General features: G+C 39.2%; 1 protein-coding gene across 3 annotated transcripts in view; it reads left to right on the forward strand.

Moving 5' to 3' along the window:
* Positions 1 to 24,237, forward strand: part of rnf145a (ring finger protein 145a) — an 86,050-nt gene that overhangs the window by 18,574 nt on the left and 43,239 nt on the right. Inside the window, exon 3 of one of the 3 annotated variants that reach the window (XM_069898990.1) lies at positions 6,417 to 6,508. The exons of the other annotated variants lie outside the window; for them this stretch is intronic. Within the exon in view, the coding sequence (XP_069755091.1) occupies positions 6,417 to 6,508 (92 nt within the window). The remainder of the gene's footprint in view (positions 1 to 6,416; positions 6,509 to 24,237) is intronic. 3 annotated transcript variants of the gene reach the window in all.

A 24,237-nucleotide genomic window follows, 5' to 3' on the forward strand; every position in this document is an offset into this window, starting at 1 on the left:
AAGTCTATCTGTGATTTAAATATATTTAATGACATTGCCTCTTCCTTGGGCTGAGAGTTTAAATTTTGTAACTTCATTTGAATTCTTTTTAATCCTTTTGGTTGAGAATTTTATATTTCAAAGAAATTGCATGTGGCAAACTTGCCTAAATTCTGCTCGAAAGTTGTAGTGCAACCAACCAGATCTGGCCCACATTTGGTTTCCATCTGGTTTCCCTTGTTGGTCCTATGAGATCATTGTTTTATTATTGATTGATCAGTAGCATGAGTTGCTAATATTTGAATGAAAAAAAAAATGGGAAGAAGATGAGGGAAACAACTTTATTTTTAAAAATGGTACGTGTCTGGAAAAGCTTGTTTGAAAGAGTGGTGGAGGCAAAAGTCCTAGTCTTATTTTCAAAAACAACTTGGATGTGCACTTGAAGAGCTGTGATTGGTGAGGCTATAGACCTTGTACTGTGATTAATCTGGGTAGTTCTTTGGTCTGGAGTGGTGGGTCATTTTGGGTCTGGAGTGGTGTTTGAGGTGACAGAGTTTTCGTATCTTGTATTCGTTTCATCTGAAATGAATGCCTAAGCAATGGTGCATTATTGAGATGCAGTTTTTCAACACAAGCCTAACCTTGATTGAATCATTCAATTAAAATAGTTTTTTTTCCCTGACCAATCAGAAGGAGGCTCAAAACTGCTTTAAAAATAAAGGATATTAGAGGGATCATAGTCATTGGGAAGTGCTAATGAGGAAACAGCAAAGGAGCATGGAAGATGGCGAGGAGAGAAAAAGCAACAAAAGGTCCACAGAAAGGAGATCAGAGAAACAACAAGTATTAGGAGTAGAGAAAGAAAGTGTTGGAGTGGGGAGTGCTTAGGACAGGGGTGTCAAACTCAAATTCACAGAGGGCCAAAATTTAAAAACTTGGACTACATCGTGGGCCAAACTAAATATTTATTGAAAATTTTCAACAACATCTGCATGTTTTCTCTTCTTTCAATATATGTAATGTTAAACTTTTTCTTATTAAAATAAATGTTTAATAATAGTTTTGGTTAAACTCTTTCCAGAAGCAGCATTAACAAATGAGAAATAAAATATTCAATAAATAAAATTTCTCTATAGCCTTTAAGCTCCTTTTAAATGTATTTTTTTTCACAAGCCAACAAGTCAAAAAAATAACAACTTGCTTCAATGACAAACAGGTTTGTCTTTTAAAATGATGAACATTAGTCTGCCTCCCACCTGTCTTGAAAGGTCCTGTTTCCTGTCTTTCGTTTAGCCATTTTTCGTAAGGGGTTTATTACGTGTGAGTTGGGCAACAGGTCGCAGATGCTAATGAAAGTAAAGAGAGGAGGTGGGGGCGATTAGCGGGCTGACGGGCCGGCGCCAACGCATTTGCAAAGCATTCTGGGATTTGTAGTATTAGCTGCTTAAATATACTACTTAAATATACTGGCGCGGCGGCCAGCGGGCCAGCTCTAATACATATTTAATATGATCTTACAGGCCAAATATAATTATATCATGGGCCAAATTTGGCCCGCGGGCCTGAGTTTGACATGTGTGGCTTAGGAAGTACAAGAAGAACTGGAGAGTTGAGAAGCTTCAAAAGGCTTGGATGGAACAAAAGCTGCTTTTGGAAAAAAAATGTTTCTCATGGGTATATTTTAATAACCAGTAGTTTGTGGTTTTGGAGGGGGGTGGGGAGGGATGGGGGAAAAATAGAGAAAATATTACTGTGCATATTTAAAGAGATAGATCTGTAAATATTTTGGCTGATACAATTCATAGTGCGAATTACAAAAAAAAATAACCAGTAGTTTGGATTTTCACTGTAGTCCTCCTTCCACCAAAATGCTGTGTAAGTTATCAGGAAACCCATGAGCCTGATGAAATGAAGCTTTCAACAAGTCTACTCAAAATAATTTATCTCATCGTTACTAAATCTATTATTGTCTATCGTTGAATTAATTAAATGTTCTTTTTATTCTTTATATTTTATGCCAATTGATTTGAATGGTACCGTTTCTGCTGTGAATTGCATGTATTGAGTGGATATATTCAGAGCATGAAATGCCAATCTACAGTAGAATTCCCATTATCCAGCACCTAAGGGGATCGTGGATGTTGGATATGCAAATTTTACGGTTGACTGAGACTCTTACATGAGCCCAACTAATACACCTGCTCTAAGAATACACTGTTTCAAAGACAGTGCAAAATGTAATCTCAAAAAAATCAGTATTGTAGTCTTTAATTATGAAAAGTTCACTTTAATCAGGTAATTCCCGTAACCTACAAAATTTAAATTTGAACCTCAGTCACTGGCGCTATAACAACATTGCACTAGCTGCTACGCTAACCGTACTGCTGTCATAATTAAACCCCTTCCCCTTTACTAATAAAGGTTCTTAATAGGCAGAGATAGGGAGATGCTTTGAGACAGTTGCTCCAGCATCGGCCAGCTTTTCATTTCAACATAACTTTCTTGAAACTTTATTCAAACAGCTGCCGGGGCCCTTGGCGCAGCTTTCTTTTGCTGACAACCCGACTCACCTCCATGCAGTGTTCCAATCACTCCCTCGCTGTACCTTCCTCATACTGACATCTTGGCTCACCCCCACAAAAGTGTCCGGGTCAGGCCCTTGGAACACCTTCCTCATGCTGACAATCCAGCTCACCTTCACGCAAGTGACAACAGAGAAAAAAATGTGTGTGCACTGAGGGGCATTGCTAGTTCAGCAGGGAAAACCTATGCGTGACCCATGGGGTCTATCTTATTTACTTGAGATTTATTTATTTCTTTGAATTTTCTGTTGGTTGTTTATTTCCGGTTGATAGAATTCAAGATCATGGGGATTCCACTATACTATAATTTTGATCACTAGGGGACAAAGTATTGCCAAAGCTTGTGTATTGTTTTATTTTCTAGCATTCTCCAACAAACATAGTGTACATCACATAGAGATAATTAGCCCTATCCATTATGCTATATTGACAAAGCTTACTGATTTGCTGAGAAAAACACTGATTTACTTGATGTCCTGATAAAGGTTTCAGACCTGAAATGTTGACTGACTATTTCTAACCATGGATGCTATCTGTCCTCCTGAGTTCCTCCAGCAATTTTTGTCTGCTTAGTGATTTACTTGAGCTGTTTGCAGCTCAAACATAAAATATGGAACATCAGAGCACAGGAACAGGCCCTTCAAATTGCACTATCTGCAAAAAATTAAACTTCAATCTCTTCTGTCTGCATATAATCCATATCCCTCCATTCCCTGCATGTTCATATCTTTCCAGAAGCTTCTTAAATTTTACTGTCTGTCTTCAACCTCTACATCAGACAGCCTATTCCAGTCACCTATCACTTTGTGCATAAATTTTTTTTTAAACTTGAGTATCCAGCGCCTAAGGGGATTGATAGATGCCAATTAAGTGAGTTTTCCAGTTGATTGAGACTCAGTCTTACAATGCCTAATGCACCTACATTAGGAATAAACAGCTTAAAAGACAAAAATACTGTACTTGCACTGAACAAGCTTCACTGCCATGATTATATAAACTTTAAAGCATTTTACTTTATTTTCAGTTACATTCTTTGAAAAAATTTAGCCATCACTGCATCTGCAGGTTCCTCCCCCTCAACAGAGCCACTCGAAAGACTAACAATAATATCATAATTAACCCCCCCTGCTTCTCCCAAGTTTACAGATAAAGCCTTACCAATATACTTTGAGCACCTAATCTTTATTAGGTTGATATATTGTAACACCTGGTTCTATATATCAATCTAATAAAGATGAAGCATATTGTTAGACAGGGATAAAGAGACACTTAAAGAGAGTCACTCCAACAGCAAACAGTATCAACCTTTATCCTGGGTGATGCTGTTTTATACAAACTTTATTAAAACTTAATTGAAACAGTTGCTATGAGCAAAGCATGATCAAGGCTGAATATTTGCTTTCATCTTCACAAATACGTTAATTTAGAGAACAATTTTAAATTTTTTATTTGTTATTCATTTTAATTTTTTTAATTTATTTTCCTTGATTTATTTTGCTGATTGCTTGAGATTTCTGGTTGGTTGAATACTGGGTACCAGGATTTTTATTGTAATTGTCCTCCGGTTTCCTTTAAACTTTCCCACTCTCATCTTAATTATATGTCCTACATATTATAGGTACATTTTCTGTTCAGCCGCAATAACTCATTTGCTGATGCGATTGAGTGGAATTCAAAATCCTTCAAAATCTAGTTGGGTGCTTCTTGTAGTTTTTGTCATTTGAGTGAATCTCTCTGTTATGCAGTAGGTAGCTCAGTTAGGTGTGAAAGTTAACAAAATATCGACCACTATTCATAATCCATGTATCCTTGCACAAAGAAAGTGTACGTGTTTTGACACTTTGAGAAAAGGATTGAGTTGTATAGGCAACTTCCATTAATTAAAAAAAAATAGACATACTGTATGGTAAGGGCCCTTTCTGCCCATGAACCTCCAATACCCCAATTAACCAACAATCCCCATACATTTTGAAGGGTTGGAAGAAACCGGAGCACATGGAGGAAAAATTTGACCTCCAATTCCACTTCTTAGAGCAAACTTCTCTCTCCCCTGAGTTCTCATCAGTGATTCACACCAGAGTTCATATTCCTCTGGATGCAGATTAGCAACAGGCACTTGCAGAGCTACATGATATGGTCAGTAAACAAGAAATGGCCCAGCCTGATGCACTACATTTCCTAGTTCATGATTTTAACCAGGCCTGTCTCAATGAAACACTACCCAATTATCACCAGCACGTAACCTTCTGTACCAGAGCCCCCAACACACTTGATCACTGCTACACCAAGATGAGGCCAACTGTACATTCCAAAGACTTCATTATGGCTGTTCTCCTTCCTTCGTACAGACACAGCCAAAAAAGAGAGGTTCCAAAGATCAAGATGGCCAGAAAGAGGTTGCGGGAGACTGAAGAATAGTTATAGGACTGCTTCGAGTCAGTGGATTAGGTGGTGTTCTAGAACTCAGCTGATGATCTGATTTATTATGTCAGGGCAGTTTCATACTTAATCAAAACAGCTGAGGGAGAGTGTGTCCCCACCAAATTATTCAGGGTTTTCCCCAACCTGAAACCCTGGAAGAATGATGAAAGCTGGAACCAGCTGAGAGTCAGATCATGGGCATTTAAATCTGGAGATCAAGAACCCTACACAAGGAGCAGGCTCGATCTGTGGAAAGCCATCACTGGGCAAAGTGAAGACTCTGGATGAGAATGGAAACAACAAAGCTATTTCCCATAGCTGTGGCAGGGCCTAAATCTACTTTAACCTACTTTAATACCAAATCTAGTTTGGTTGAGGACAGCAAAGCTTTACCTCCCAGATGAACTCAAGGCCTTCTATGCCTGATTTGGTCACCAGAACAAGAAAGAATCACTCTGCACCCCATGTTCCCTGATGATCCTATCATGTCGGTATCTGAGGATAACGTACTGCCTTCAGAAGAGTGATTCCAAGGAAAGCATTCAGTCCAGATGGAGTACTGAAAACCTGTGTTGACCAACTTGCCTATATATTCCTGAATATCTTCAACATCTCAATCCTGCAGGGTGTGGTATCCTGCCTGTTTCAAACAAGCCTCAATCGTACCAGTACCCAAGAAGAACGTGGTAATCTGCATGAATGACTACTTGACCAGTGGCACTCACATGCACAGAGATTAGGTGTTTTGAGAGGCTGGTGCTGAAGCATATGAGCTCCTGGCTGAGCGGCGACATGGTTCTTTTCCAATTTGCCTACCACAGCAGCAGGTCAATGGGAGATGCCATCTCAGTAGCTCTACACGAATCCCTGGAACACCTGGACAGCAAAGACGCATACATCAGGATGCTCTTTATCGACTAAAGTTTGGCATTTAACGCTCAACACTATTATTCAGTTGGATATAACTGCATTGCTTTTAATCTTGCTTTTTCATTCATTTCAATGTTGAAATGTTCTTTGAATCCCTATTAGCCTTTTACCCCTTACTAATGTATTCCCTACTATGTTTGTTTCAGCTTGTGCACATGAACATTTATAAAGAGTTCATTTTTTAAATGTTCTTTTTGCATTTTTTTGGATGTTTAAAACTTGTGACAGATTCACAGCTGACTGGGCTTATTTAATTCAGTTTTCTTTTGTGGGTGGGACATTATCTACACCCATGCCCCATCCCAACCTTTGGGCATTGACAGATGCAAGGGTACTCTAACCACAGAGTCTCACCGAAGAAAATAGGGTTAACGGGTTAGGAACTTGATGCTGACAGATCTATAGAATGTAAGCCCATATATCACCTTGCTGAGCCAGGAGTGAAGCCTTTTCTATGGATTTGATTGAAATTTTCATATTGTATTTGTTTTCTTTACTTTTTAGGGACTTTGTGAGGAGTGAGATAGAATTTGGCCATGATGGACCTGTGTATGAGGAACCTTTGTCATTGAACCGCTTTACTACAGCTTTAATAGGTATGGTGGGCCTTTTGAAATTCATCCAACAAATAATTCATTCTGGTATATTTCATATATTTGTTGATGATGTTGGTGAAAATTAATTTAGCAACAGGCTGACTCAAAGTACCAGTTTTATTGTAAAGACAATGGATGTGTTTGGGTTAATTACAACTTTGTTTTGTTGATTCTAACAATCTGGTGGTAAGAAACTAGTTTTCACTTAGTTAACAAATCAATCTTATTTGTGGCATGTCTGTAGACTACCCCATGGACAGGTGTCGAAACGTGGAATGTTGTTGTTCCTTAGTTGATCTCTATTAGTGGGTTTTTGAATATGGTGGGCAATATATCTGAGAGTGATTCAGTTCATTTTATTGTCATATGTACCAAGGTGCATCGAGAAAGTTTGCTTTGCAAAAAATTCATCTGGACGTACCATACATAGTACAGCAATATGATGTCTACTATACAGAAGTGCAGAATTTAAATTTAGACATACAGCATGGTAACAGGTTATTTTGGCCCATGAGTCCATGCTGTTCAATTTACACCCCATTAACCTACACCCCAGTACATTTTGAATGGTAGGAGGAAAGTAGAACCCCCAGAGAAAACCCACGCAGACATGGGGAGAATGTGCAAACTCCTTACAGACAGTGCGGGACTCAAACCCCAGTCCAGTCCCAATCACTGGTGCTGTAAAGGCATTGCGCTAACCACTACACCAATTGTGCCATATTGGATGGAAATTAGTGGAAACAGAGCAAAGGCAACATAATTTTACAAGGTGAGGTTTGATCAGGAGTCAGATAATGCTGGGAAATAAACTGTCCTTGTGATCTCATCCTTATGAATCTTATTCCTGACTCTTTTTATTAAATATAAAGGGGGGGGGGAAAGAGTATGCTGCGTTGAGATGGTTTTTTAATATGTTTGCTTCTTTTCCAAGCAGTGGGAATATAGAAGTGGGGAGGGGGGGGGGGGAGGAATTGTGTGATGATTTGAGCTGCATTTACAGCACACAGCAGTTACTTGAGGTCTTGAGCAGAGCAGGTCCAGACAACATGGTGATGCACCCTAACAAAATAATTTTAATGATGAAGTTGTTCAGGGATGCAAGTGACATGCCAAATTTTCTCAGTTGATGCAATAGGTTCTAAGATGGTGTATTCAATTCAGAATCTTCATTGATTTGATTAGATGGGCTGAGAATAGAAATACTATAATTGGCCAAGGATAGGAAGAAATAATCAACATTTGCAGTACAGTGTCTTGCTGGCTCACGTTTATGTGTGAGATATTCATTGAGAAAAGGCTTCATCTGTTTGGCAAAGAAAAAGGAATTGATTACCTCATTCACAGTGGAAAATCTTTATTTCTTTTGAGTTGAATAGAATCTTGAGTTATCATTTCCATCAAACTGGTCCATGGATTTATGGTAAATTGAAAGCAATTAGTCCATGATCTTATCTATTCTTAATATGTGGAGTATAGATTGATGAGTTGAATGCAAGCTTCTCTTATTTTACAGGGGTTGGTATTGGTTGTTCGATGCACCAAATGTTCGATGATAGATTTGGCTACATTGGTTATGATAAGTATGAGATATTACATATAAAGAAGTGATGCCATTTCATCAATGGTTTCAAGCTTATGAATGAACTAGCAAAATTATTGAAGGAATTTATAAATGGTTTATAGTTTGCCACAGTGGGTGGTCAAAGAATGACATGTTGAGTTTTTAAAAAAAAAAAGTAAGTCAAATGTTGAGGCATTAAATTTACGTCAGTTATTGGAGTTGTCAAGAGTCGTAGATACTGTAAGATTAGTTCTTTGGATCAGAGACACACAGCAGACTGCAGATGCTGGAATCTGGAACAACCATCTGCTGGAGGAATTTAACAAGTCAAGCAACATCATTGGAGAAAAAGAATTGTCAACATTTTGGGCCAGAACCTTTCATCAAAAAAGTTCCTGTCTGAAATATTAATAACTCTTTTTACCCTGCTGCTTGACCTGCTGAATTATGCCAGATTGGATCAGGTGGCTTGCTTATGAAGGAATACTGGAGCAACTTGGATGGATAGTTTGGAAAGGGAACAGCTCATTTCACCAAAGGTTGGCACAGTTAGCGTAGTGCTATTTATAGCGCCAGTGACCCAGGTTTGAATCCGGTGCTATCTGTGAGGAGCTTGAAAATTCTCCCCATGTGTGCCTGCCAGGGTTTCTCTAGGTCCTCCCATTTCTTCCCATGTTCCAAAAATGTTCGGGATTAATCAGTTAGTTGGTCATGTGGTATATTTGGGCTTTGCGGGATCATGGACTGGAAGGGCTTTGTTGCTATGTTATATCTGTATTTTTTTAATAAATGCAAATAATGGACTTTAAGATTAGCCATTTGACCAATGCTGCCTTCATTGAAGCATATTCCATTGGTGGGACAGTAAAAGGTTTTCCAAATACAAAGTTAATCTTGGTCAAGCAAGTGTCATGAATTATACTCTTCTGACCTTGTAAATTCAGCTACACCTTGGATAAATTGGCTGACTTGAGAGAGTGGTGCAAAAAATGTCTAAACTATATTAATTTAAAATATGATCTTGTATTAATAACTGAAAATTGATAGTTTACATTAGAGTGAGCTATATTTGACCTGGCTTTGACTTTCATAGCGTGATATGTGCTTCCCTGATTCCAATTTTCTCCCATTCAATGTCTACTTTGAATGTATTTTTGGAAAAATTTTGATTTTGTAGGTCAAAATACAAAATTATTATTTAATTTGTCATAAATTTGGCATTCTATGCTGTGCTATTCCATGTCTGAAACAGATGCAGTTTTTAAGACACAAACTATTTGAATGTTTGTGTCTGAAGGAAACAAAATTTGCAAGAGCTCTATCCATGACGCATGCAGGAAATGTGAAATCTGTATCTTTTCTGGTTATTGGAAATTTGAAAAGTTGCTGAGTAGTTTTGAATCCATGGAAATTGGAGGACAGAGAATGTCTATGCATATCAACCTGTCTTTGTCAATTCCTTTGTAACATAACAATGAAAATACTTTCAGTTTAAAAAAAAAGAAATTATTTACGGTAAACCCTCTGCTGCTCGAGACTCACTCTTAACAATGCCAAACTAATACACCTGCATTAAGAATAAACAGTTTAAAAGACAAAAATACTTCATTTGCAATAAACAAACTTAACTTGCATGAATATGGATCTTAAAGCATTTTACTTTTTCAGTTACATTCTTTGAAAAGATTTAACTATCACTGCATCTATAGGTTCCTCCCCCTCAACAGAGCCACCTGAAAGATGTAATTTGCTCCCCCAAGTTTACAGATAAAGCCTTACTAATTAATATACTTAATATATTAATGAAGATAAAGATTCTTACTAAGCAGGGATAAGGAGACTCTTTAAAAGAGTCACCCCAATAGTGAGCGGCATTAACCAGCTCTTCATCCTGGGCGCCACCATTTTATTCCAACACAATTTTATTCAAACAGCTGCTACAAGCAAAGAATGACCAAGGCTCTCTGCTGGCTGAACATTTTCTCCCATTTTCACAGCTTTGTGTTAGTTAAGAAAACATTTACTTTTACAATTTTAAACTTTAATTTCAATTTATTAATTTGCATTAATTTAAATCTTTATTTATTTATTTGTTGCCAGTTGTTTGAGGTTGCTGGTTGCTTGAATTTACAGATAACAGGATTTTTACTATATAGAATATAAGCAAATCTGATCCCAGCATCTGGATATTGCTGGCAAAAATAGCATGTTCCTCATTGCCATCACTTGAATCATTGTGGTGTGTAAACACAGATGTAATGGTGCAATTAAGTTGTGTGCAAGTAACCAGAGAGGGTATTTAGGAGTCAACCACATGGGGCATGACTGGATTAAGAGAGTAAATGTATTCTCTTGAAGGTCAATTTTGTGATTTAGTCCCATAATTTCATGGTTATTATTATTGACACTTTCTCTTTCCTCTAAATTGCAGATGATTTAAATTCCTCTGGTGTAGATTTTTAGATTGCAAATATGGTGTTAATTCCACTGTTTCCGTTCCCACCATGATGAAATGGAAGCTGGTTGTTTCATTCTGATAATCATGTTTGATTTGACATTAACAGATTAACCCTATTTTTTCTTAAATGTAAGGAACCTAAAGTCAGAAAAATGAGGAAGAATCAGGGCAACCAGAGCTTCAGATAGAAAGTGGAGATAGTTTCCCCACATATTGAGTTCAGTTTAGAATTTTGTATAGGATGGTAGGTGCGATTTCAAAAGAAAAGGAGGAAATTTTGATGATGAGTATATTGAACAGGAAGCTAATTTTTAAGCGTCTCAGAATGCCATTTTGAATTAAATAGTATTTTAATATACTCTGTCACAAGCAGTCTTAGAAATATTTAGGGGAGGTAAAACAAAGCTGAAAAATGCAAAATAACCTTAAGGCAACAAAAATCCAGATGATTTTCCAGTTAGCTTCCTAAGCATCAGAAAGTTAGCATTGCAGAACACTTTTTCTTTACTCTATTTTTTAAATTGCTTGATTTTTATTTTTGTTTGTCACCAAAATAATCTAGGTTTTTTTTTGAGGCCATCAAATGATTCCATGTTTGTGTGTTTACAGGTGTTGGACCCTGCATAGATGCTAATTATTCCATTATCTTCTGAGAAATATTCAACTTTTATCCTTTTTAAAAAAAAAAAATCAGTTGGCAATAAAGCCCTGAAAGCTTGCTCTGCTGGCTCAGTTTGATCTGCACTGGCCTCAATTCCACAGCACTGCCTGTAACCCTTGATTATAGGCATTAGAGAGCATTAGTGAAATACACTTAATAAGGCTTAATGTGAGGAAAATAGTGTCCAAGGAGCCTTGGTGATTTGAGTTGTTCTAGCAGAGTGAATGTGAGTCATTAACTCGGACACTGATAGATGATTAAAAATGTTCTTTGATGTAGACAGCAGCAAATTTGTTTGAGGAAAAATCTCATGTTCAGAATTTAACCATTTTTATGATTTACAATTCATTTTAGATGAGTTTGTCACAAAATTGATTTGCTACATTGACTCTACCTTGCTGAGGCCAGTCGACAGCACTCAGACACCTCCTCTTATCAACCCCTTTCACAGGACCTCACCGTCACCCATCAAGCCACCGTCTCCAATACCATCTCTCATCTCATCAACTCTGCCCCCGGCCCCCCAACCATGGCCACCAACCTAATTTTCTCCCATCCTCGCACCGCCCATTTCTACAAAAAAAAACCAAAAAAGAATGTAAGGGCTCAAGCCTGAAATGTTGGTGATGAATCTTTACCTTTGCTACATAAAGGCACTATTTGACCTTCTGAGTTTCTCCAGCATTTGTGTGTTTTTTCCCTTAACCACTGTGTCAACAGAATCCTGTGTTTTACCCCTGCTACGTAGACTTGGTGGCTCATTTATTATGTTGTTTACAGAACCTAAAAAGCATCAGTACATTTCCAGGAAAACCGCATTCCCTGTCAAAATCATTGAATGGTTGGAAAAGTAGAGGCCTATTTGTGAAAATCATAAAACAAATGTACAAATTAATACTTAAATTTTGATGGTGAAAACTGTTGATGATATTGAGTGTGAATTTTAATATTTGAACAATTCTGTCTTGTCAACAGATCATTTTCAACTTGTTAATGCAGAGTAGAATTATTGTCTGTAGTGATAGGAACCAATGCAAAAAGGAGTTCAAAATATTGTCTGCATGGAGTTTGGCGAGGCCTTTAACAATGTCCTACACAAATGTTAGTCAGGAAGGTTCATTCATATTCATGGTGAGTGTTAGCCAGATGATTGTCTCTCTGACTGGAGGCCTGTGACTGGAGGTGTGCCTCAAGGAACAGTGCTGGGTCCGTTGTTTGTTTGTCATCTATATCAATGATCTAGATCAGGGATGTCAAACTCAAATTCACGGAGGGCCAAAATTAAAAACTTGGACTAAGTCAAGGGCCGAACTAAATATTTATTGAAAATTTTCAACAACATCTGCATGTTTTCTCTTCTTTCAACGTATGTAATGTTAAACTTTTTCTTATTAAAATAAATGTTTAATAATAGTTTTGGATAAACTCTTTCCAGAAGCATTAACAAATGAGAAATAAAATAATCAATAAATAATATTTCTCTATAGAGGATTTGTCAAATGTTGCTAGTGTGCTGTCGAATAGTAAAATCTGAGGGCTGTTGAGAATGTGGGAGAATAACATGATTCCTGAAACAATCAAATGGGTGACTGATTGTGGGCATGAACTCTAGCAGGGTTATTTGCCATGCCCTTTTTTCAGTGGTACAGATATCCTTTGATTTACACACTTTTCAAGTTTTATGCCTAATGAGCTTGTATCCAGGTGCAGGACCATTTTTAACCAGGAATATATTTATCACTGTGACATGAAACTATTGGAAGATCGTTTTATCCTGAGAATAAAGTTCATAATACTTTCTCAGGCCTGTGTGCGGGAGGGCGGGGTTTGCGGGCAATCGGGTTGGACGACAGTGCGGGGGCATCGGCACTCGCTGCAGGGCGGCATCTCGGCGGATCAGTGGCCCCGTCACCGTGAGTCGCGGGTCGGCCTGCGGCAGGGAGGGGGAGTGGGCAACGGTCCTGGCGAGGTCAGGCCCCCCCTGAGTTTCTGCCAGACCCCCCCTTGACCTGCTGAGTTTCTCCCGGACCCCCCTTGACCTGCTGAGTTTCTCCCGGACCCCCCTTGACCTGCTGAGTTTCTCCCGGACCTCCCTTGACCTGCTGAGTTTCTCCCGGACCTCCCTTGACCTGCTGAGTTTCTCCCGGACCCCCCTTGACCTGCTGAGTTTCTTCCGGACCCCTCCCTCTTGACCTGCTGAGTTTCTCCCGAATCCCCCTTTGACCTGCTGAGTTTCTCCCGGATCCCCCTTTGACCTGCTGAGTTTCTCCCGGACCCCCTTTGACCTGCTGAGTTTCTCTCTTCTGGTGTTTTTACGAGAACCACAGACTTTCGCTCACACATTGATGAGGGGGATCAAGGGCCAAACATTGTCATGTACCTCTCTGCTGGATAAAGGATACGGTTTAACCTGCTGAGTTTCTCCAGAGTTGGGTTTTCACGAGGTAGAGTCAAAGGGCCGAAGGGCCTGTTTCTGATCTGTAATGTTCTACGGACCCTGCTCTTCTTTCCGTGCCAGTGTCCCAGGACCTTTCCAGGGCAGTCTCCGCGCTCAGGACCGCGCTGGGATCCCGGTCAGCGGTGGAGGAGCAGGTGAGCGTGGCTAATCCCGATCCAGCCCACGCCACTCCCGGGATTGGCGGGGGGTTCCACCCTACCTGCCCGACCAGCCTCGCTCTCCACGTGTACTCCGGGCACCCGCCGCTGGTCTGGTGGGAAAGCGCAGGGCGGCCGGCGCCCCCATCGCCCGGCGGGGAGCCCCAATCTTCCCTCCGGCGTCTCGACTCCATCTGCAGCTCCAAGAAACGCTGTGCCACTGGGGTTCCGGGCGCTGGGAAGCAGCCTTGGCTTCCCCTGACACCGGCCAGGCCACACTGCAGTGGGGGGGTGGGTGGGGGGACACGACAGCGTGTTTATAAAACCACCCACCACTACTTTTCAAGGACCAGGATTTTTCTCTCTCTCTCTCACCCTGGGACACAGCGGTTACTGTGCATGCGCTATACTGGCGCGGCGGCCAGCGGGCCACCTCTAATACATTTTTGATATGATCTTGCGGGCCAAATATTATTATATCGCGGGCAAAATTTGGCCCGCGGGCCAGAGTTTGACATGTGTGATCTAGATGATGTGGTAAATTGGATCAGCGATTTAAGAGATGACACTAAGATTGGAGGTGCAGTGGACAATGAGGAAGATTTTCAAAACTTGAAGAGGGATCTGCACCAATTGGAAAAATTGGCTACAAATAGCAGATGGAATTTAATGCTGACAAGTGTGAGGTGTTACATTTTGGAAGGGCAAACCAAGGTAGGACGCAATAAAGGATAGGGCACTGAGGATTGCAGTAGATAAATAATTCCTTGAAAGTGGTGTCACAGGTAGAGAGGGTCATAAAGAGAACTTTTGGCATATTGCCCTTCATAAATCAAAGTATTGAGTCTCGCATTTGGAATATTATGGTATAAAGTTGTAAGTAAGTTTCTGATTATCTGAAAATCAATGAATTGAAATTCTTAGTGATCAGAAAAATATTTTCAGCAAACACAACATCACAAGTTGAAAAAAAGTTTTCACGCAATGTGCTCATGTCAGCGCCAGTTTGGTATCATCAATGAGCGATTAGAAGAAGTCAGCGGGTCAGGCAGCGCTTGGGAAGATTGTCTTCATTTCAGGTAACTCCCTCCCCTATTTCTTTCCATTTCTTCTTTACCCTCCATTGTACTTGGTTCTCTGCTGTCCCCAGAGTTGGCGCCAGAACAAATCTAATCTGTGGGCATTAGGGTAACCGTGGGGGGCACTGATTTTTCAGCAGTGTCGGACTGTGGGGGCAGGGGCAGCAGCGGACCAGGGTGGGAGTGGTAGCGGCAGGAGCGGGGACATCCTGCTCCTGGACAGGCTCGGCAATAGTGGTGGGGAGGTGTCTGGGGTTGAAGCAAAGACATCGGGCTTCTGGCCAGGCTTGACGATGGTGGGGAGGTGTCTGGGATTGGAATGGGGACCTCGGGCTCCCAGGCAGGTTGGTGACAGGGATCCAAGTGGGGACCTCGGGCAGGTTCTGCAACGGCAGTGGGGAGTTGTTGGGGATCGGTGATGGCTGATACAAGTATTCTGCTGATGCTACTGGGCTGCTTCAAGCCATTTCTCAGTTATCCGAAAAATGCAGTTAACTGATACACGTCTGGTCCTGAGAGTTTTGGATAATCAGAAGCATACTGTATAAGTCATTGGTGAGGCCAAATTTCCAATATTGTGTGCAGTTTCGGTCACCTAACCACAGTAAAGATATCAATAAGATTGAAAGAGTGCAGAAAATATTTACTCGGATGTTTCTGGGACTTGAGCTGTGTTACAGGGGAAGGTTAAACAATTAGAACTTTATTCTCTGGACTGTAAAAGAATGAGAGGAGATTTCAATTCCAGTTCAAATACCTTTATTTGTTTTATATATATATATATATTATATATATGTATAGACAACGTGCTCTGAGACCAAAGTGTTACAAAAAGAACATAAGGGACTACAACACAGCAAGGTACAATAGTACCATATCCAAGAGGCTGCTGTGAGTGTCTGCCACACCGCCATCTTGAAACCAGGCCTGCTACTCTATCCTCACAGGATTTGAACATCATAAATTAAACTAGTTCTCTTACACTTACAAACTACAATTACACAAACTCCTTAGAATATATTTAAAAAGTGTTATAATACATTAATAGAGATTAGCAGTGGGCATAGTAAGGATGCAATATCAATTAGACTTCTAGAGATGTTATGGAGGTATACCAAATTACAATGGGTATAAAGTAAATGCAAGTCAGCTCTTTCCTCTGAAGTTGTGAAATACAAACCAGAGGATCTGGATAAAGGGTGAAGAGGGAGAAGTTAGGAGAACATTAGGGAAAATTTCTTCACACAGAGTTGTGGCAGTATACAAAGAGCTGCCAACTGAAGTGGTGAATGCAGGCTTAATTTTAACATTTAAGAAAATTTTGAATAGGTACATCGATTGGGGTGTATGGAGGATATGGATTAGGTGCAGTTCAATGGATTTAGATTGAATAATAGTTCAGCACAGACGAGAAGGTGGAAGGGCCTGTTTTTTTATGTGTTGTGATGTTCTATGGAGGTAAAATGAAATGGAAGCAAAGGTTAAAAAAGAGAGTGCCAAGAATGAAGGGCTGTAAAATGAAATGCAGAGGATAAAAATGGTAACACTGCAATTAGACTGGAGCAATCAATGAGTGCAAGGTCACTTTATTGAATGCCTGTAGCATTTGAAACAAGGTCAGTGAGCATAGGGTGCAAATCTGCACAAATGGGTATGATTTAGTGGCATTACAGAAACATGGTTGCAGGGTTGAGATGACTGGAAATGAATTATCCTGAACTTTTTTAGCTCATGAAACCCTTTTAGGGAGCTCTTGGAAATGGTGAAACCCTAATCTTGATGTACAATTTGCGCAAGTAGAGTGCTCCTTCATTATTAGAATAAGGAGAAACCTCCCTGCAAATAATGATAATAATAAGAGATAAACGAACGAATTTACCTTGTGTTCGAACAAAGGTTGAAACGAGTGTGATTTGGGAATTAATCTTTTTATTTTTAAATTTAAATAATGCATGTGTAAATGTACAAATTGATGAAAAAGTGGAATCCTTTTTTATACTCTCATGTATTTATTTATTCTCAAAGAAATTGATGGATTTTTATTTAGCCTCTAATAATACTGTATTGCTAAGAAAAATGTCTGATTATTTCAGATTTTTTGAGATATGTATGATTAAAAAGAAGTGTCACTTTTTCCACATCAGGTATATAAAAAAAGATGTAGTAAGAAAGTAAATAAATTTACCAATTCTCCACGTTGAAGCTATTTGTTGCCTCGTGTTTACATTTAATAAGAAGAATGAAATTGTTTCTTGTCGTCACAGGTCTTCTTAATGTTGGGGACAATATTAGATAGTTAAATCCTCATGCCTGTAGTGGCATCAAGTTGGTTTCTGTATTTTGTTTTTGCTGCTGCGAAATCCAGTTTTGCACATGTAAGATGTGGAAAATGGTAATGGGGAATGCAGAGCAGACAGAATTTTACCACATAAAACACATTGTGCTGCACACAGTTTATACTATGTATAATCAAGGTTTTATTTGAAATGTAATTTTTTTTTGTTTTTATGCTCCAGCAAATCAATTAGATGTGATGTTTTAAAAAAATTAAACTCAATAAAGATATTTTAAAAGGAAAAGAAAACATTGTGCACCTGGTGCCTCTTTATTCCCAGCAAAAGTGAATCCAAGCAACAAATAATTGTTGTCATACTTCTTTTTCTTCATGACACTTGATTTTTCAGATATAGGCTTTTTCGAAGATTCTTCATGGAAAAAACAGTGTCACTTCAGTATGTTCTTCAGAGGAATTATCCTGTCTCTTGGTTTCTTTTTTTAATCCAATGATCCATGGATTAAAACATTGCATGAAAAAAAGTAACCCTATCAAGATATTGTTCACGATATTGCACACTTAAATTGATTATCTGAAATGCTTGGGACCTGACCGATCTCAGTTATCCTGATTTTTTCAGATAATCGAGAAATTTCTTTAAGCAGACCAGTAATATCAACAGAACACTTTTATCTGCAGTTAAACAAGAACAAATAACAGGTTTTTCAAGCATAAAATAATGTTTAAATCTTACTAAAAAGCAACATGATCTCTGCTTACAAAATGCAGCAACAAACCAAACTCTATCTTTGAACAGTACATGAAAGCTCCATTGATTCCAATGGCACGAACTATGTGACAGATCCCCCACCTGAGGTGTATCTTTGAATAGTACATGAGAATTCTGTTGATTCCGTCAGCCCCACTTGAGCAGTTGGGTAAAATCTTGCCCTTGCTGCTGTATCTTTGATCAGTACACGAGTGCTCTGTTGATTCAAAATAGCACTAACCACATGTCAGAACATGAGCACGGTGGGTAAAATTTTTTCAACTTTTTTCGAATTGTGACATCTTGTCTCGGTTGAATTTTTTTTTGGATATTTGAGAATTTTCGTTAGATCTGTTTCTAGATAATAGGAAACGTACTGTAATAATCACACAAAAAGAAACATCAACACTATAAACTTATCACCATGCAGAATGTCAACATGGTATATCGGTAAGATATGGCCAGCTCCTTCACTAGCTTTGCACCAGTGCATGAAGAATTCTCATTCTTGTTGGTTAAAAATTATGTGCTAAGTGTTCTCTGCGCAGCTGACAATCGGGCCTCATGACGCTATCTTTTTCAGGGGTGGTGGGTGTACAGTTTGCTGCTGTCCTAAATAAATTTGGATTCTTTAAGAAACAAATTCAATTAAGGACAGAAGAAATAAGTAAATTTTTGTTAAAAAGGTATCACATTACTATAAGCCTTCTATATTACTCCATCACTTTTTCTCCGGAACCCTATTTTTTTTTCACGGAACCCAGTTTGGGAAACCCTGATCTAGGGTATCAGGTAATTCGGAAGAATAGGTAGGAAAGCAAGGGAGTTGCAGTGGTGCTCTTAAAAACTAGATGAGTGTGATAGTAAGAGATGATGTAGAGTTGAAGTTGCAAAATGTGGAATCAATCTGGGAGCAATTTGGAGTGGTAGAGAGGAAAAAAAAAATCACTGGTTCAATATCTACAGGCCATCAAATGATAACATTTAAAATGGCACAGTACTAGTTAAGCCACTTCTGGAGCACTGTGTGCAGTTCTGGTCTCCTTGCTTGAGAAAAGGTATACTAACTTTGGAGGTAGGAGGAGCATAGGAGGTTCAGTATGTTGATTCTGGAAATTAGGGTGCAAGGTTATGAGGAGATATTGAATAGCCTAGACTAAGGCTTTAGGTAACAAAATTCTGGATATTTGGCACCGAAAGGGGATCTGAACTATTGAGGACTGCTATGAGAAGAGACTGCTCGTGTCCTTCGAACAACTGAAGGATAAATATGATTTGTCTCATGGAACCTTTCACCACCTTCTACAGTTAGAATTCTTCCTGAGGGAAAAATGGGGCCCTACCATGACCCTGCCTGAAGGGAACGAGGTGGAAGGGCTACTTTGACTGGGAGGAACTCCGAAATTTATATCCAGAATGTACTTTGTACTTCAAAGTGAGAGCCAAAACTTGGCCTGCAAGGATTGAGGGAGAGGTGGGTGTCGGACTTGGGAATAATGATCGATGAGGAGTGTTGGCCAGATTTATGTAGGGAAAGAGTAGGATCGGTGATTGATGCCAGACTAAGGTTGATACAATATAATTTCTTCCACCAATTATATCTCACGCCACAAAAATTACATAAAGGAAAACCAAGGATATCAGAAATGTGGTGTTAGAAATTGGTACCTTTATACACTCCACAGGGACCTGCGCGAAGATGAGGCCCTTTTGGTTGGAATAATCTAATAACTAGGATCACGGGAACGGACATCCCGCTGGATCCAGAGCTGTATTTATTGGGAAACCTTGAGGATGTGGGCAGATCATTAACTAAATTACAAATTAAATTTTTAAATATTGCTCTGTCAGTAGCCAAAAAATGCATTGCAATCACCTGGAAGTCCGACACCCCCTGCTCATCACTCAGTGGACCACGGAGATGCACAATTGCATGCCCAAAGAGAAAATATCATATAATTTAAGAAACAAGTATGATAATTTTGCCAAAATATGGCAACCTTATCTGGAGAACTTTCGTGCGCAGTGATATAAAAAGCTAACAAAATACATTAAAGACAACAGTAACAAGCACCTCAAAGAATAGAATTAGATTAGAAAGACTGGCGGTATGCTGAATTTTTCTTTTTCTTTTTACCATTTTTCTGTTTGTCACTTTAATTGCTTTAGTTGTTTAATTTTCAAAGTTTTAAGGGGTGGGAGAGAAAATTGTAAGTAACCTGACATAGTATTTGTATCTGAGAAGTGAATTATACTAAAAGAAAGTGTAAATATGTTAAAAATAACTTTTTTTCAGATGTGATGCTGTTTTTGGAAGAATTGAAAAATAAAATTTTCAATAAAAAGTGACCTGATGAGTTGTTTCAGCTCTTTTGTGTCAGAGTCTGCAGATTTTCTTGTTTAAATCGTCTGGAGTTTTGAAGGATGATGGAGAATTTGGGGAAAAAAAACTATAAAATTATGAAAGATATCGAATGAAGCAGAGAGGATTGTTTTCTCTAATGTGCAAGACAAGAACTTGGGGACTTTGCCTCAAGTTTCAGGGGAGTAGATTTGAGTCGAAGATGAGGGCAAACTGCTTCTCCCAGAGAGTAATGAATCGTGAAATTCTTTGCCTAAAGGAACAATGGAGGCTGCCTCATTGACACAGACTGATTTTTGTGTTGTAGGAGAATTAAGAGTTATGGGGAAAGGTGTTGGTTGTGAGGAGAGACTGGAAATGCTAGATATGTTTTCCCTGATGAAGAGAAAACGAGGGAACATGATTGAGGTGCATAAAAAAAATTACAAGTTTAACATAAGGTCGATGGCAGGAAACTGTCGTTGTTATCTGAAGTAAATAAAACTGGAGTGCATCCATTTAGGGTAAGAGGTAAATTAAGGGATTGTTTTCTCCTTGAGAGTGCTGAGTCACTACAATCCACAACCAGACAGAATGGTGGAAGCAGAGCCTCTGTCAGAGGATTTAAGAAATATTGAGATGGACTCTTGATTCACCTTGACATACAAGGCTACAGATTAAGAGCAGAAGGATGGGATTAATACACATGGTTGCCTACTGGTCAGCATGGACAGTGGGCTAAATTGCCTGCTTTCATGCTGTACGACTCTTTAATGTGCATTTAATCCAACAATGCAGATGTTTTAAATTGTACGTTTTAAAATATTTACTTCAATATTAATTCATCCATTTTGTATGGGGGAGTCCATTGAGTAAACCGATCTAAAAAGTTGTGAGATTTTAAGTGGTATAAGTTGGTGACTTTGAAAGTAGAATCAATACCTTCATTCGTCAGTTGACAGGTGGCTGTCTTGGTGTTGGTACTAAATACATTTACAGATCCCCAGAGACAGAAATATTTGAGTATTGCAAAATAAAATATATCCAACACTTAAGTTGTAGAGTGGCGGTTGGTTTGTTAATATCTAAAAACTCAGCTTAATATAAAATGGCTGCAGGAGATGCAACACTTGCACCCACACCTCTCCCCTCACCACGGTCCGGTGCCCCAAACAGGCCTTTCAAATGAAACAACTCCTCACTTGTGTATCTGTAGGACTGATTACTGCATCTGGTACTCCCTTTGGAGAGACTAAGTGCAGATTAGGAAATCGCTTCGCTCTGAGTGCAGCAGTGACCAAGACCTCCCAGAAGCCAACCATTTCAATTCTGAGTCACACTCCCATACTCACGATTCTGTCCATGACCTTATGTACTATCCCACCAAGACCACCCGCAAGTTGGAGGAACACCACCTGATTTTCCATCTGGGCAGTCTCCCACTAGATGGCATTAACATCGACTTTTCACGTTTCTGCAAACGGCTCTCCTTTTCCCCACCCCCCTCCCACTTTCCAGTTCTTTCTCCTCCCCCCAACTCTTTTGCTCGGAAGCCTGCTGCCATTTTTCCATACCTTTGACAGAAAAAGGACACTGTTTAATCTGCTGAGTTTCTCCAGCATTGTGTGTTTATAATATAAAACTTCTTCTGCTGGCTTTCTTGACATGACAGTATCCTGTGGGCTTCATTTGATTTGGAGAGGCTTTCCATCTCTTTAAAAAAAAGACAACAACGTTTCATCTCATTGATGGTCCTGGCAAAGGCACTTGGGAAAATACGATGATCTCATGATGAAGACTGAATATATTTGCTCTGGAGTTTTAGAAATGCACATTCAGCAATGGAAGACATCATTTGGCACAATTACATTCATGACACCCAAAAATGAATTTGCATTTAATTCTATTCCCTAGTCTTGTAGGTTATGACTTTTCAGGTGGTCAGCCAGATACATTTCAAAATGTATGCTTCTATTATATTTCAAGACCGTAAGAGCCAGATCCCACCATTCTTTGCCACTTTCCTCCAAATGAAGGAAAATGTCACTGATTTGTATGCTCTGATGAGGGAAATTGTTTACCCTGTTTTGGTGCAAAAGAGATTGTATAAAATCTGTTAAATACTGTATAAAATCTTTAATAAATAACACGCTGAAGAGACAGCAAGTTTTAATGTCTTAGTCCCTCTTTTCTCAAACCTTTTCCAGTCATTGTAGGATAATAGTTCCAAAGATGTTCATTGCCTCTGGTACCTTGCTTTAAAAGACATGATTCAGAATCAGAATTTATTGCCATGAAATTCCATTTTGTGACGGTACCATATCCATATTATAACCATCTTACAACATTATATATATATATATATAATATATAAAAATAATAGTGCACGATAAGTAAGGCAGTGTCTTTGGTTCATTGATTATTCAGGAATCTGATGGCAGCAGGGAAGAAGCTGTTGAGTGATCATCTTTAGGCTCCTGTACCTTTTTCCCAATGGTAGCAGAGTGAAGAGGGCATGGCCTGGGTGGTGGGGGTCATTGAGGATAGAGGATGCTTTTTTTGAAGACACCATCTCATGAAGATGTCCTTGATAGAGTGAAGACTGGTGCCTGTGATGTTGCAGGACAAGTTAACAGCCCTCTGGAGTTTATTCTTGTCCTTAGAGTTGGTGTCTTCATACCAGGCAGTGATACAACCAGCCAAAATGTTCTCGATGGTACACCTGTGGAAGTTTACAAGATTCTTCAGTGACATACCAAATCTCCTCAGAAACTCCACAAAGTATAGCAGCTGGTGAGCCTTCTTTATGATTGCATCAATGTGGAGGCTCCAGGACAGATACTTGGAGATGTTTACACCCAGGAATTTGAAATTCTTGACCCTCTTCACTACTGAGCCTTTGAAAACTAGGTCGTGTTCCCCTGACTTCCTCCTGAAGTCCATAATTATCTCCTTGGTTTAGCTGACATTGAGCGCAAGGTGGTTGTTGTCATTATTACATCATTCAACAAGCTGATTTATCTCCCTCCTGTTCGCTTCCTCATTGCTGTTTGTAATTCTGCTGACAACTGGTATCATCATCAAACTTGTAGATAGCATGTTTGACCAAGGTAATATTTCACCTAAATTATTTGAATACCAGGACTTTGTATGTCCATTGGATAAATCTAATCCAGTTTGTGACACTGAACTCCAAGAATTTTAAGAAGTAATTTCGCCATGCTGATGTGAACACTGATGTACCTCAGATCAGTGATACTGCTCAAATTGGATCACACTGGGATTTAGAAGAAGAATTGTGTCAGTGTCTTGATTATTTTACCAGAGATATCTCTTATCCATTAAAGGAAGATACAAACGAAAATATGATTTGAGAGTGAGATTCCCTAGATGTCTGCTTATTCAAACTATAGTTTTGGGATCCACTTGATACTTTAAACAACAAATCCTTCTTGTGTGCTGCACAAACAGCAGAAACGCAAGGGCAAGGGGTGAAGTCCAGGAATTTCTCATGGAGTGAAGCACAAAAGTCTGCAGACACTGTGATGGCAGTAAAAACATACCGAAATACTGGAGGAACTCAGCCAGGTTTGCAGCGTCCATAGGAAATAAGGCTATATTGCCGACATTTTGGGCCTGAGACTTTCATTGTGTGCTCAAGATTCCAAAATTTGCAGTTCTTATATTTCACTTGTTTACTGTTTGCCTCTGCATTATGTTGCTAGTTATTGTTGAAAGACATTAATATTACAGTTAATTGTTTCCACTTCTTTGTCATTTATTTCAGTGCAATAAATGAGAGATTTGAATAACCTCACTCTTCTATTTGCAGTACTATTATTATGGTAAGATCATTGTGGATTGTTGAAAATCTGATTCCAAGTAGAGATGATGGAGCCCAAAGGTAGTGGTTATGGTGGATCTCCATCCGTTGCACATACTATGCAATTTTCACTTGACAAAAAAGTATTGTGAGGTTTCTATGGT

The sequence above is a fragment of the Narcine bancroftii genome, chromosome 9, assembly GCF_036971445.1.
Source record: "Narcine bancroftii isolate sNarBan1 chromosome 9, sNarBan1.hap1, whole genome shotgun sequence".
Lineage (NCBI taxonomy): Eukaryota > Metazoa > Chordata > Chondrichthyes > Torpediniformes > Narcinidae > Narcine > Narcine bancroftii.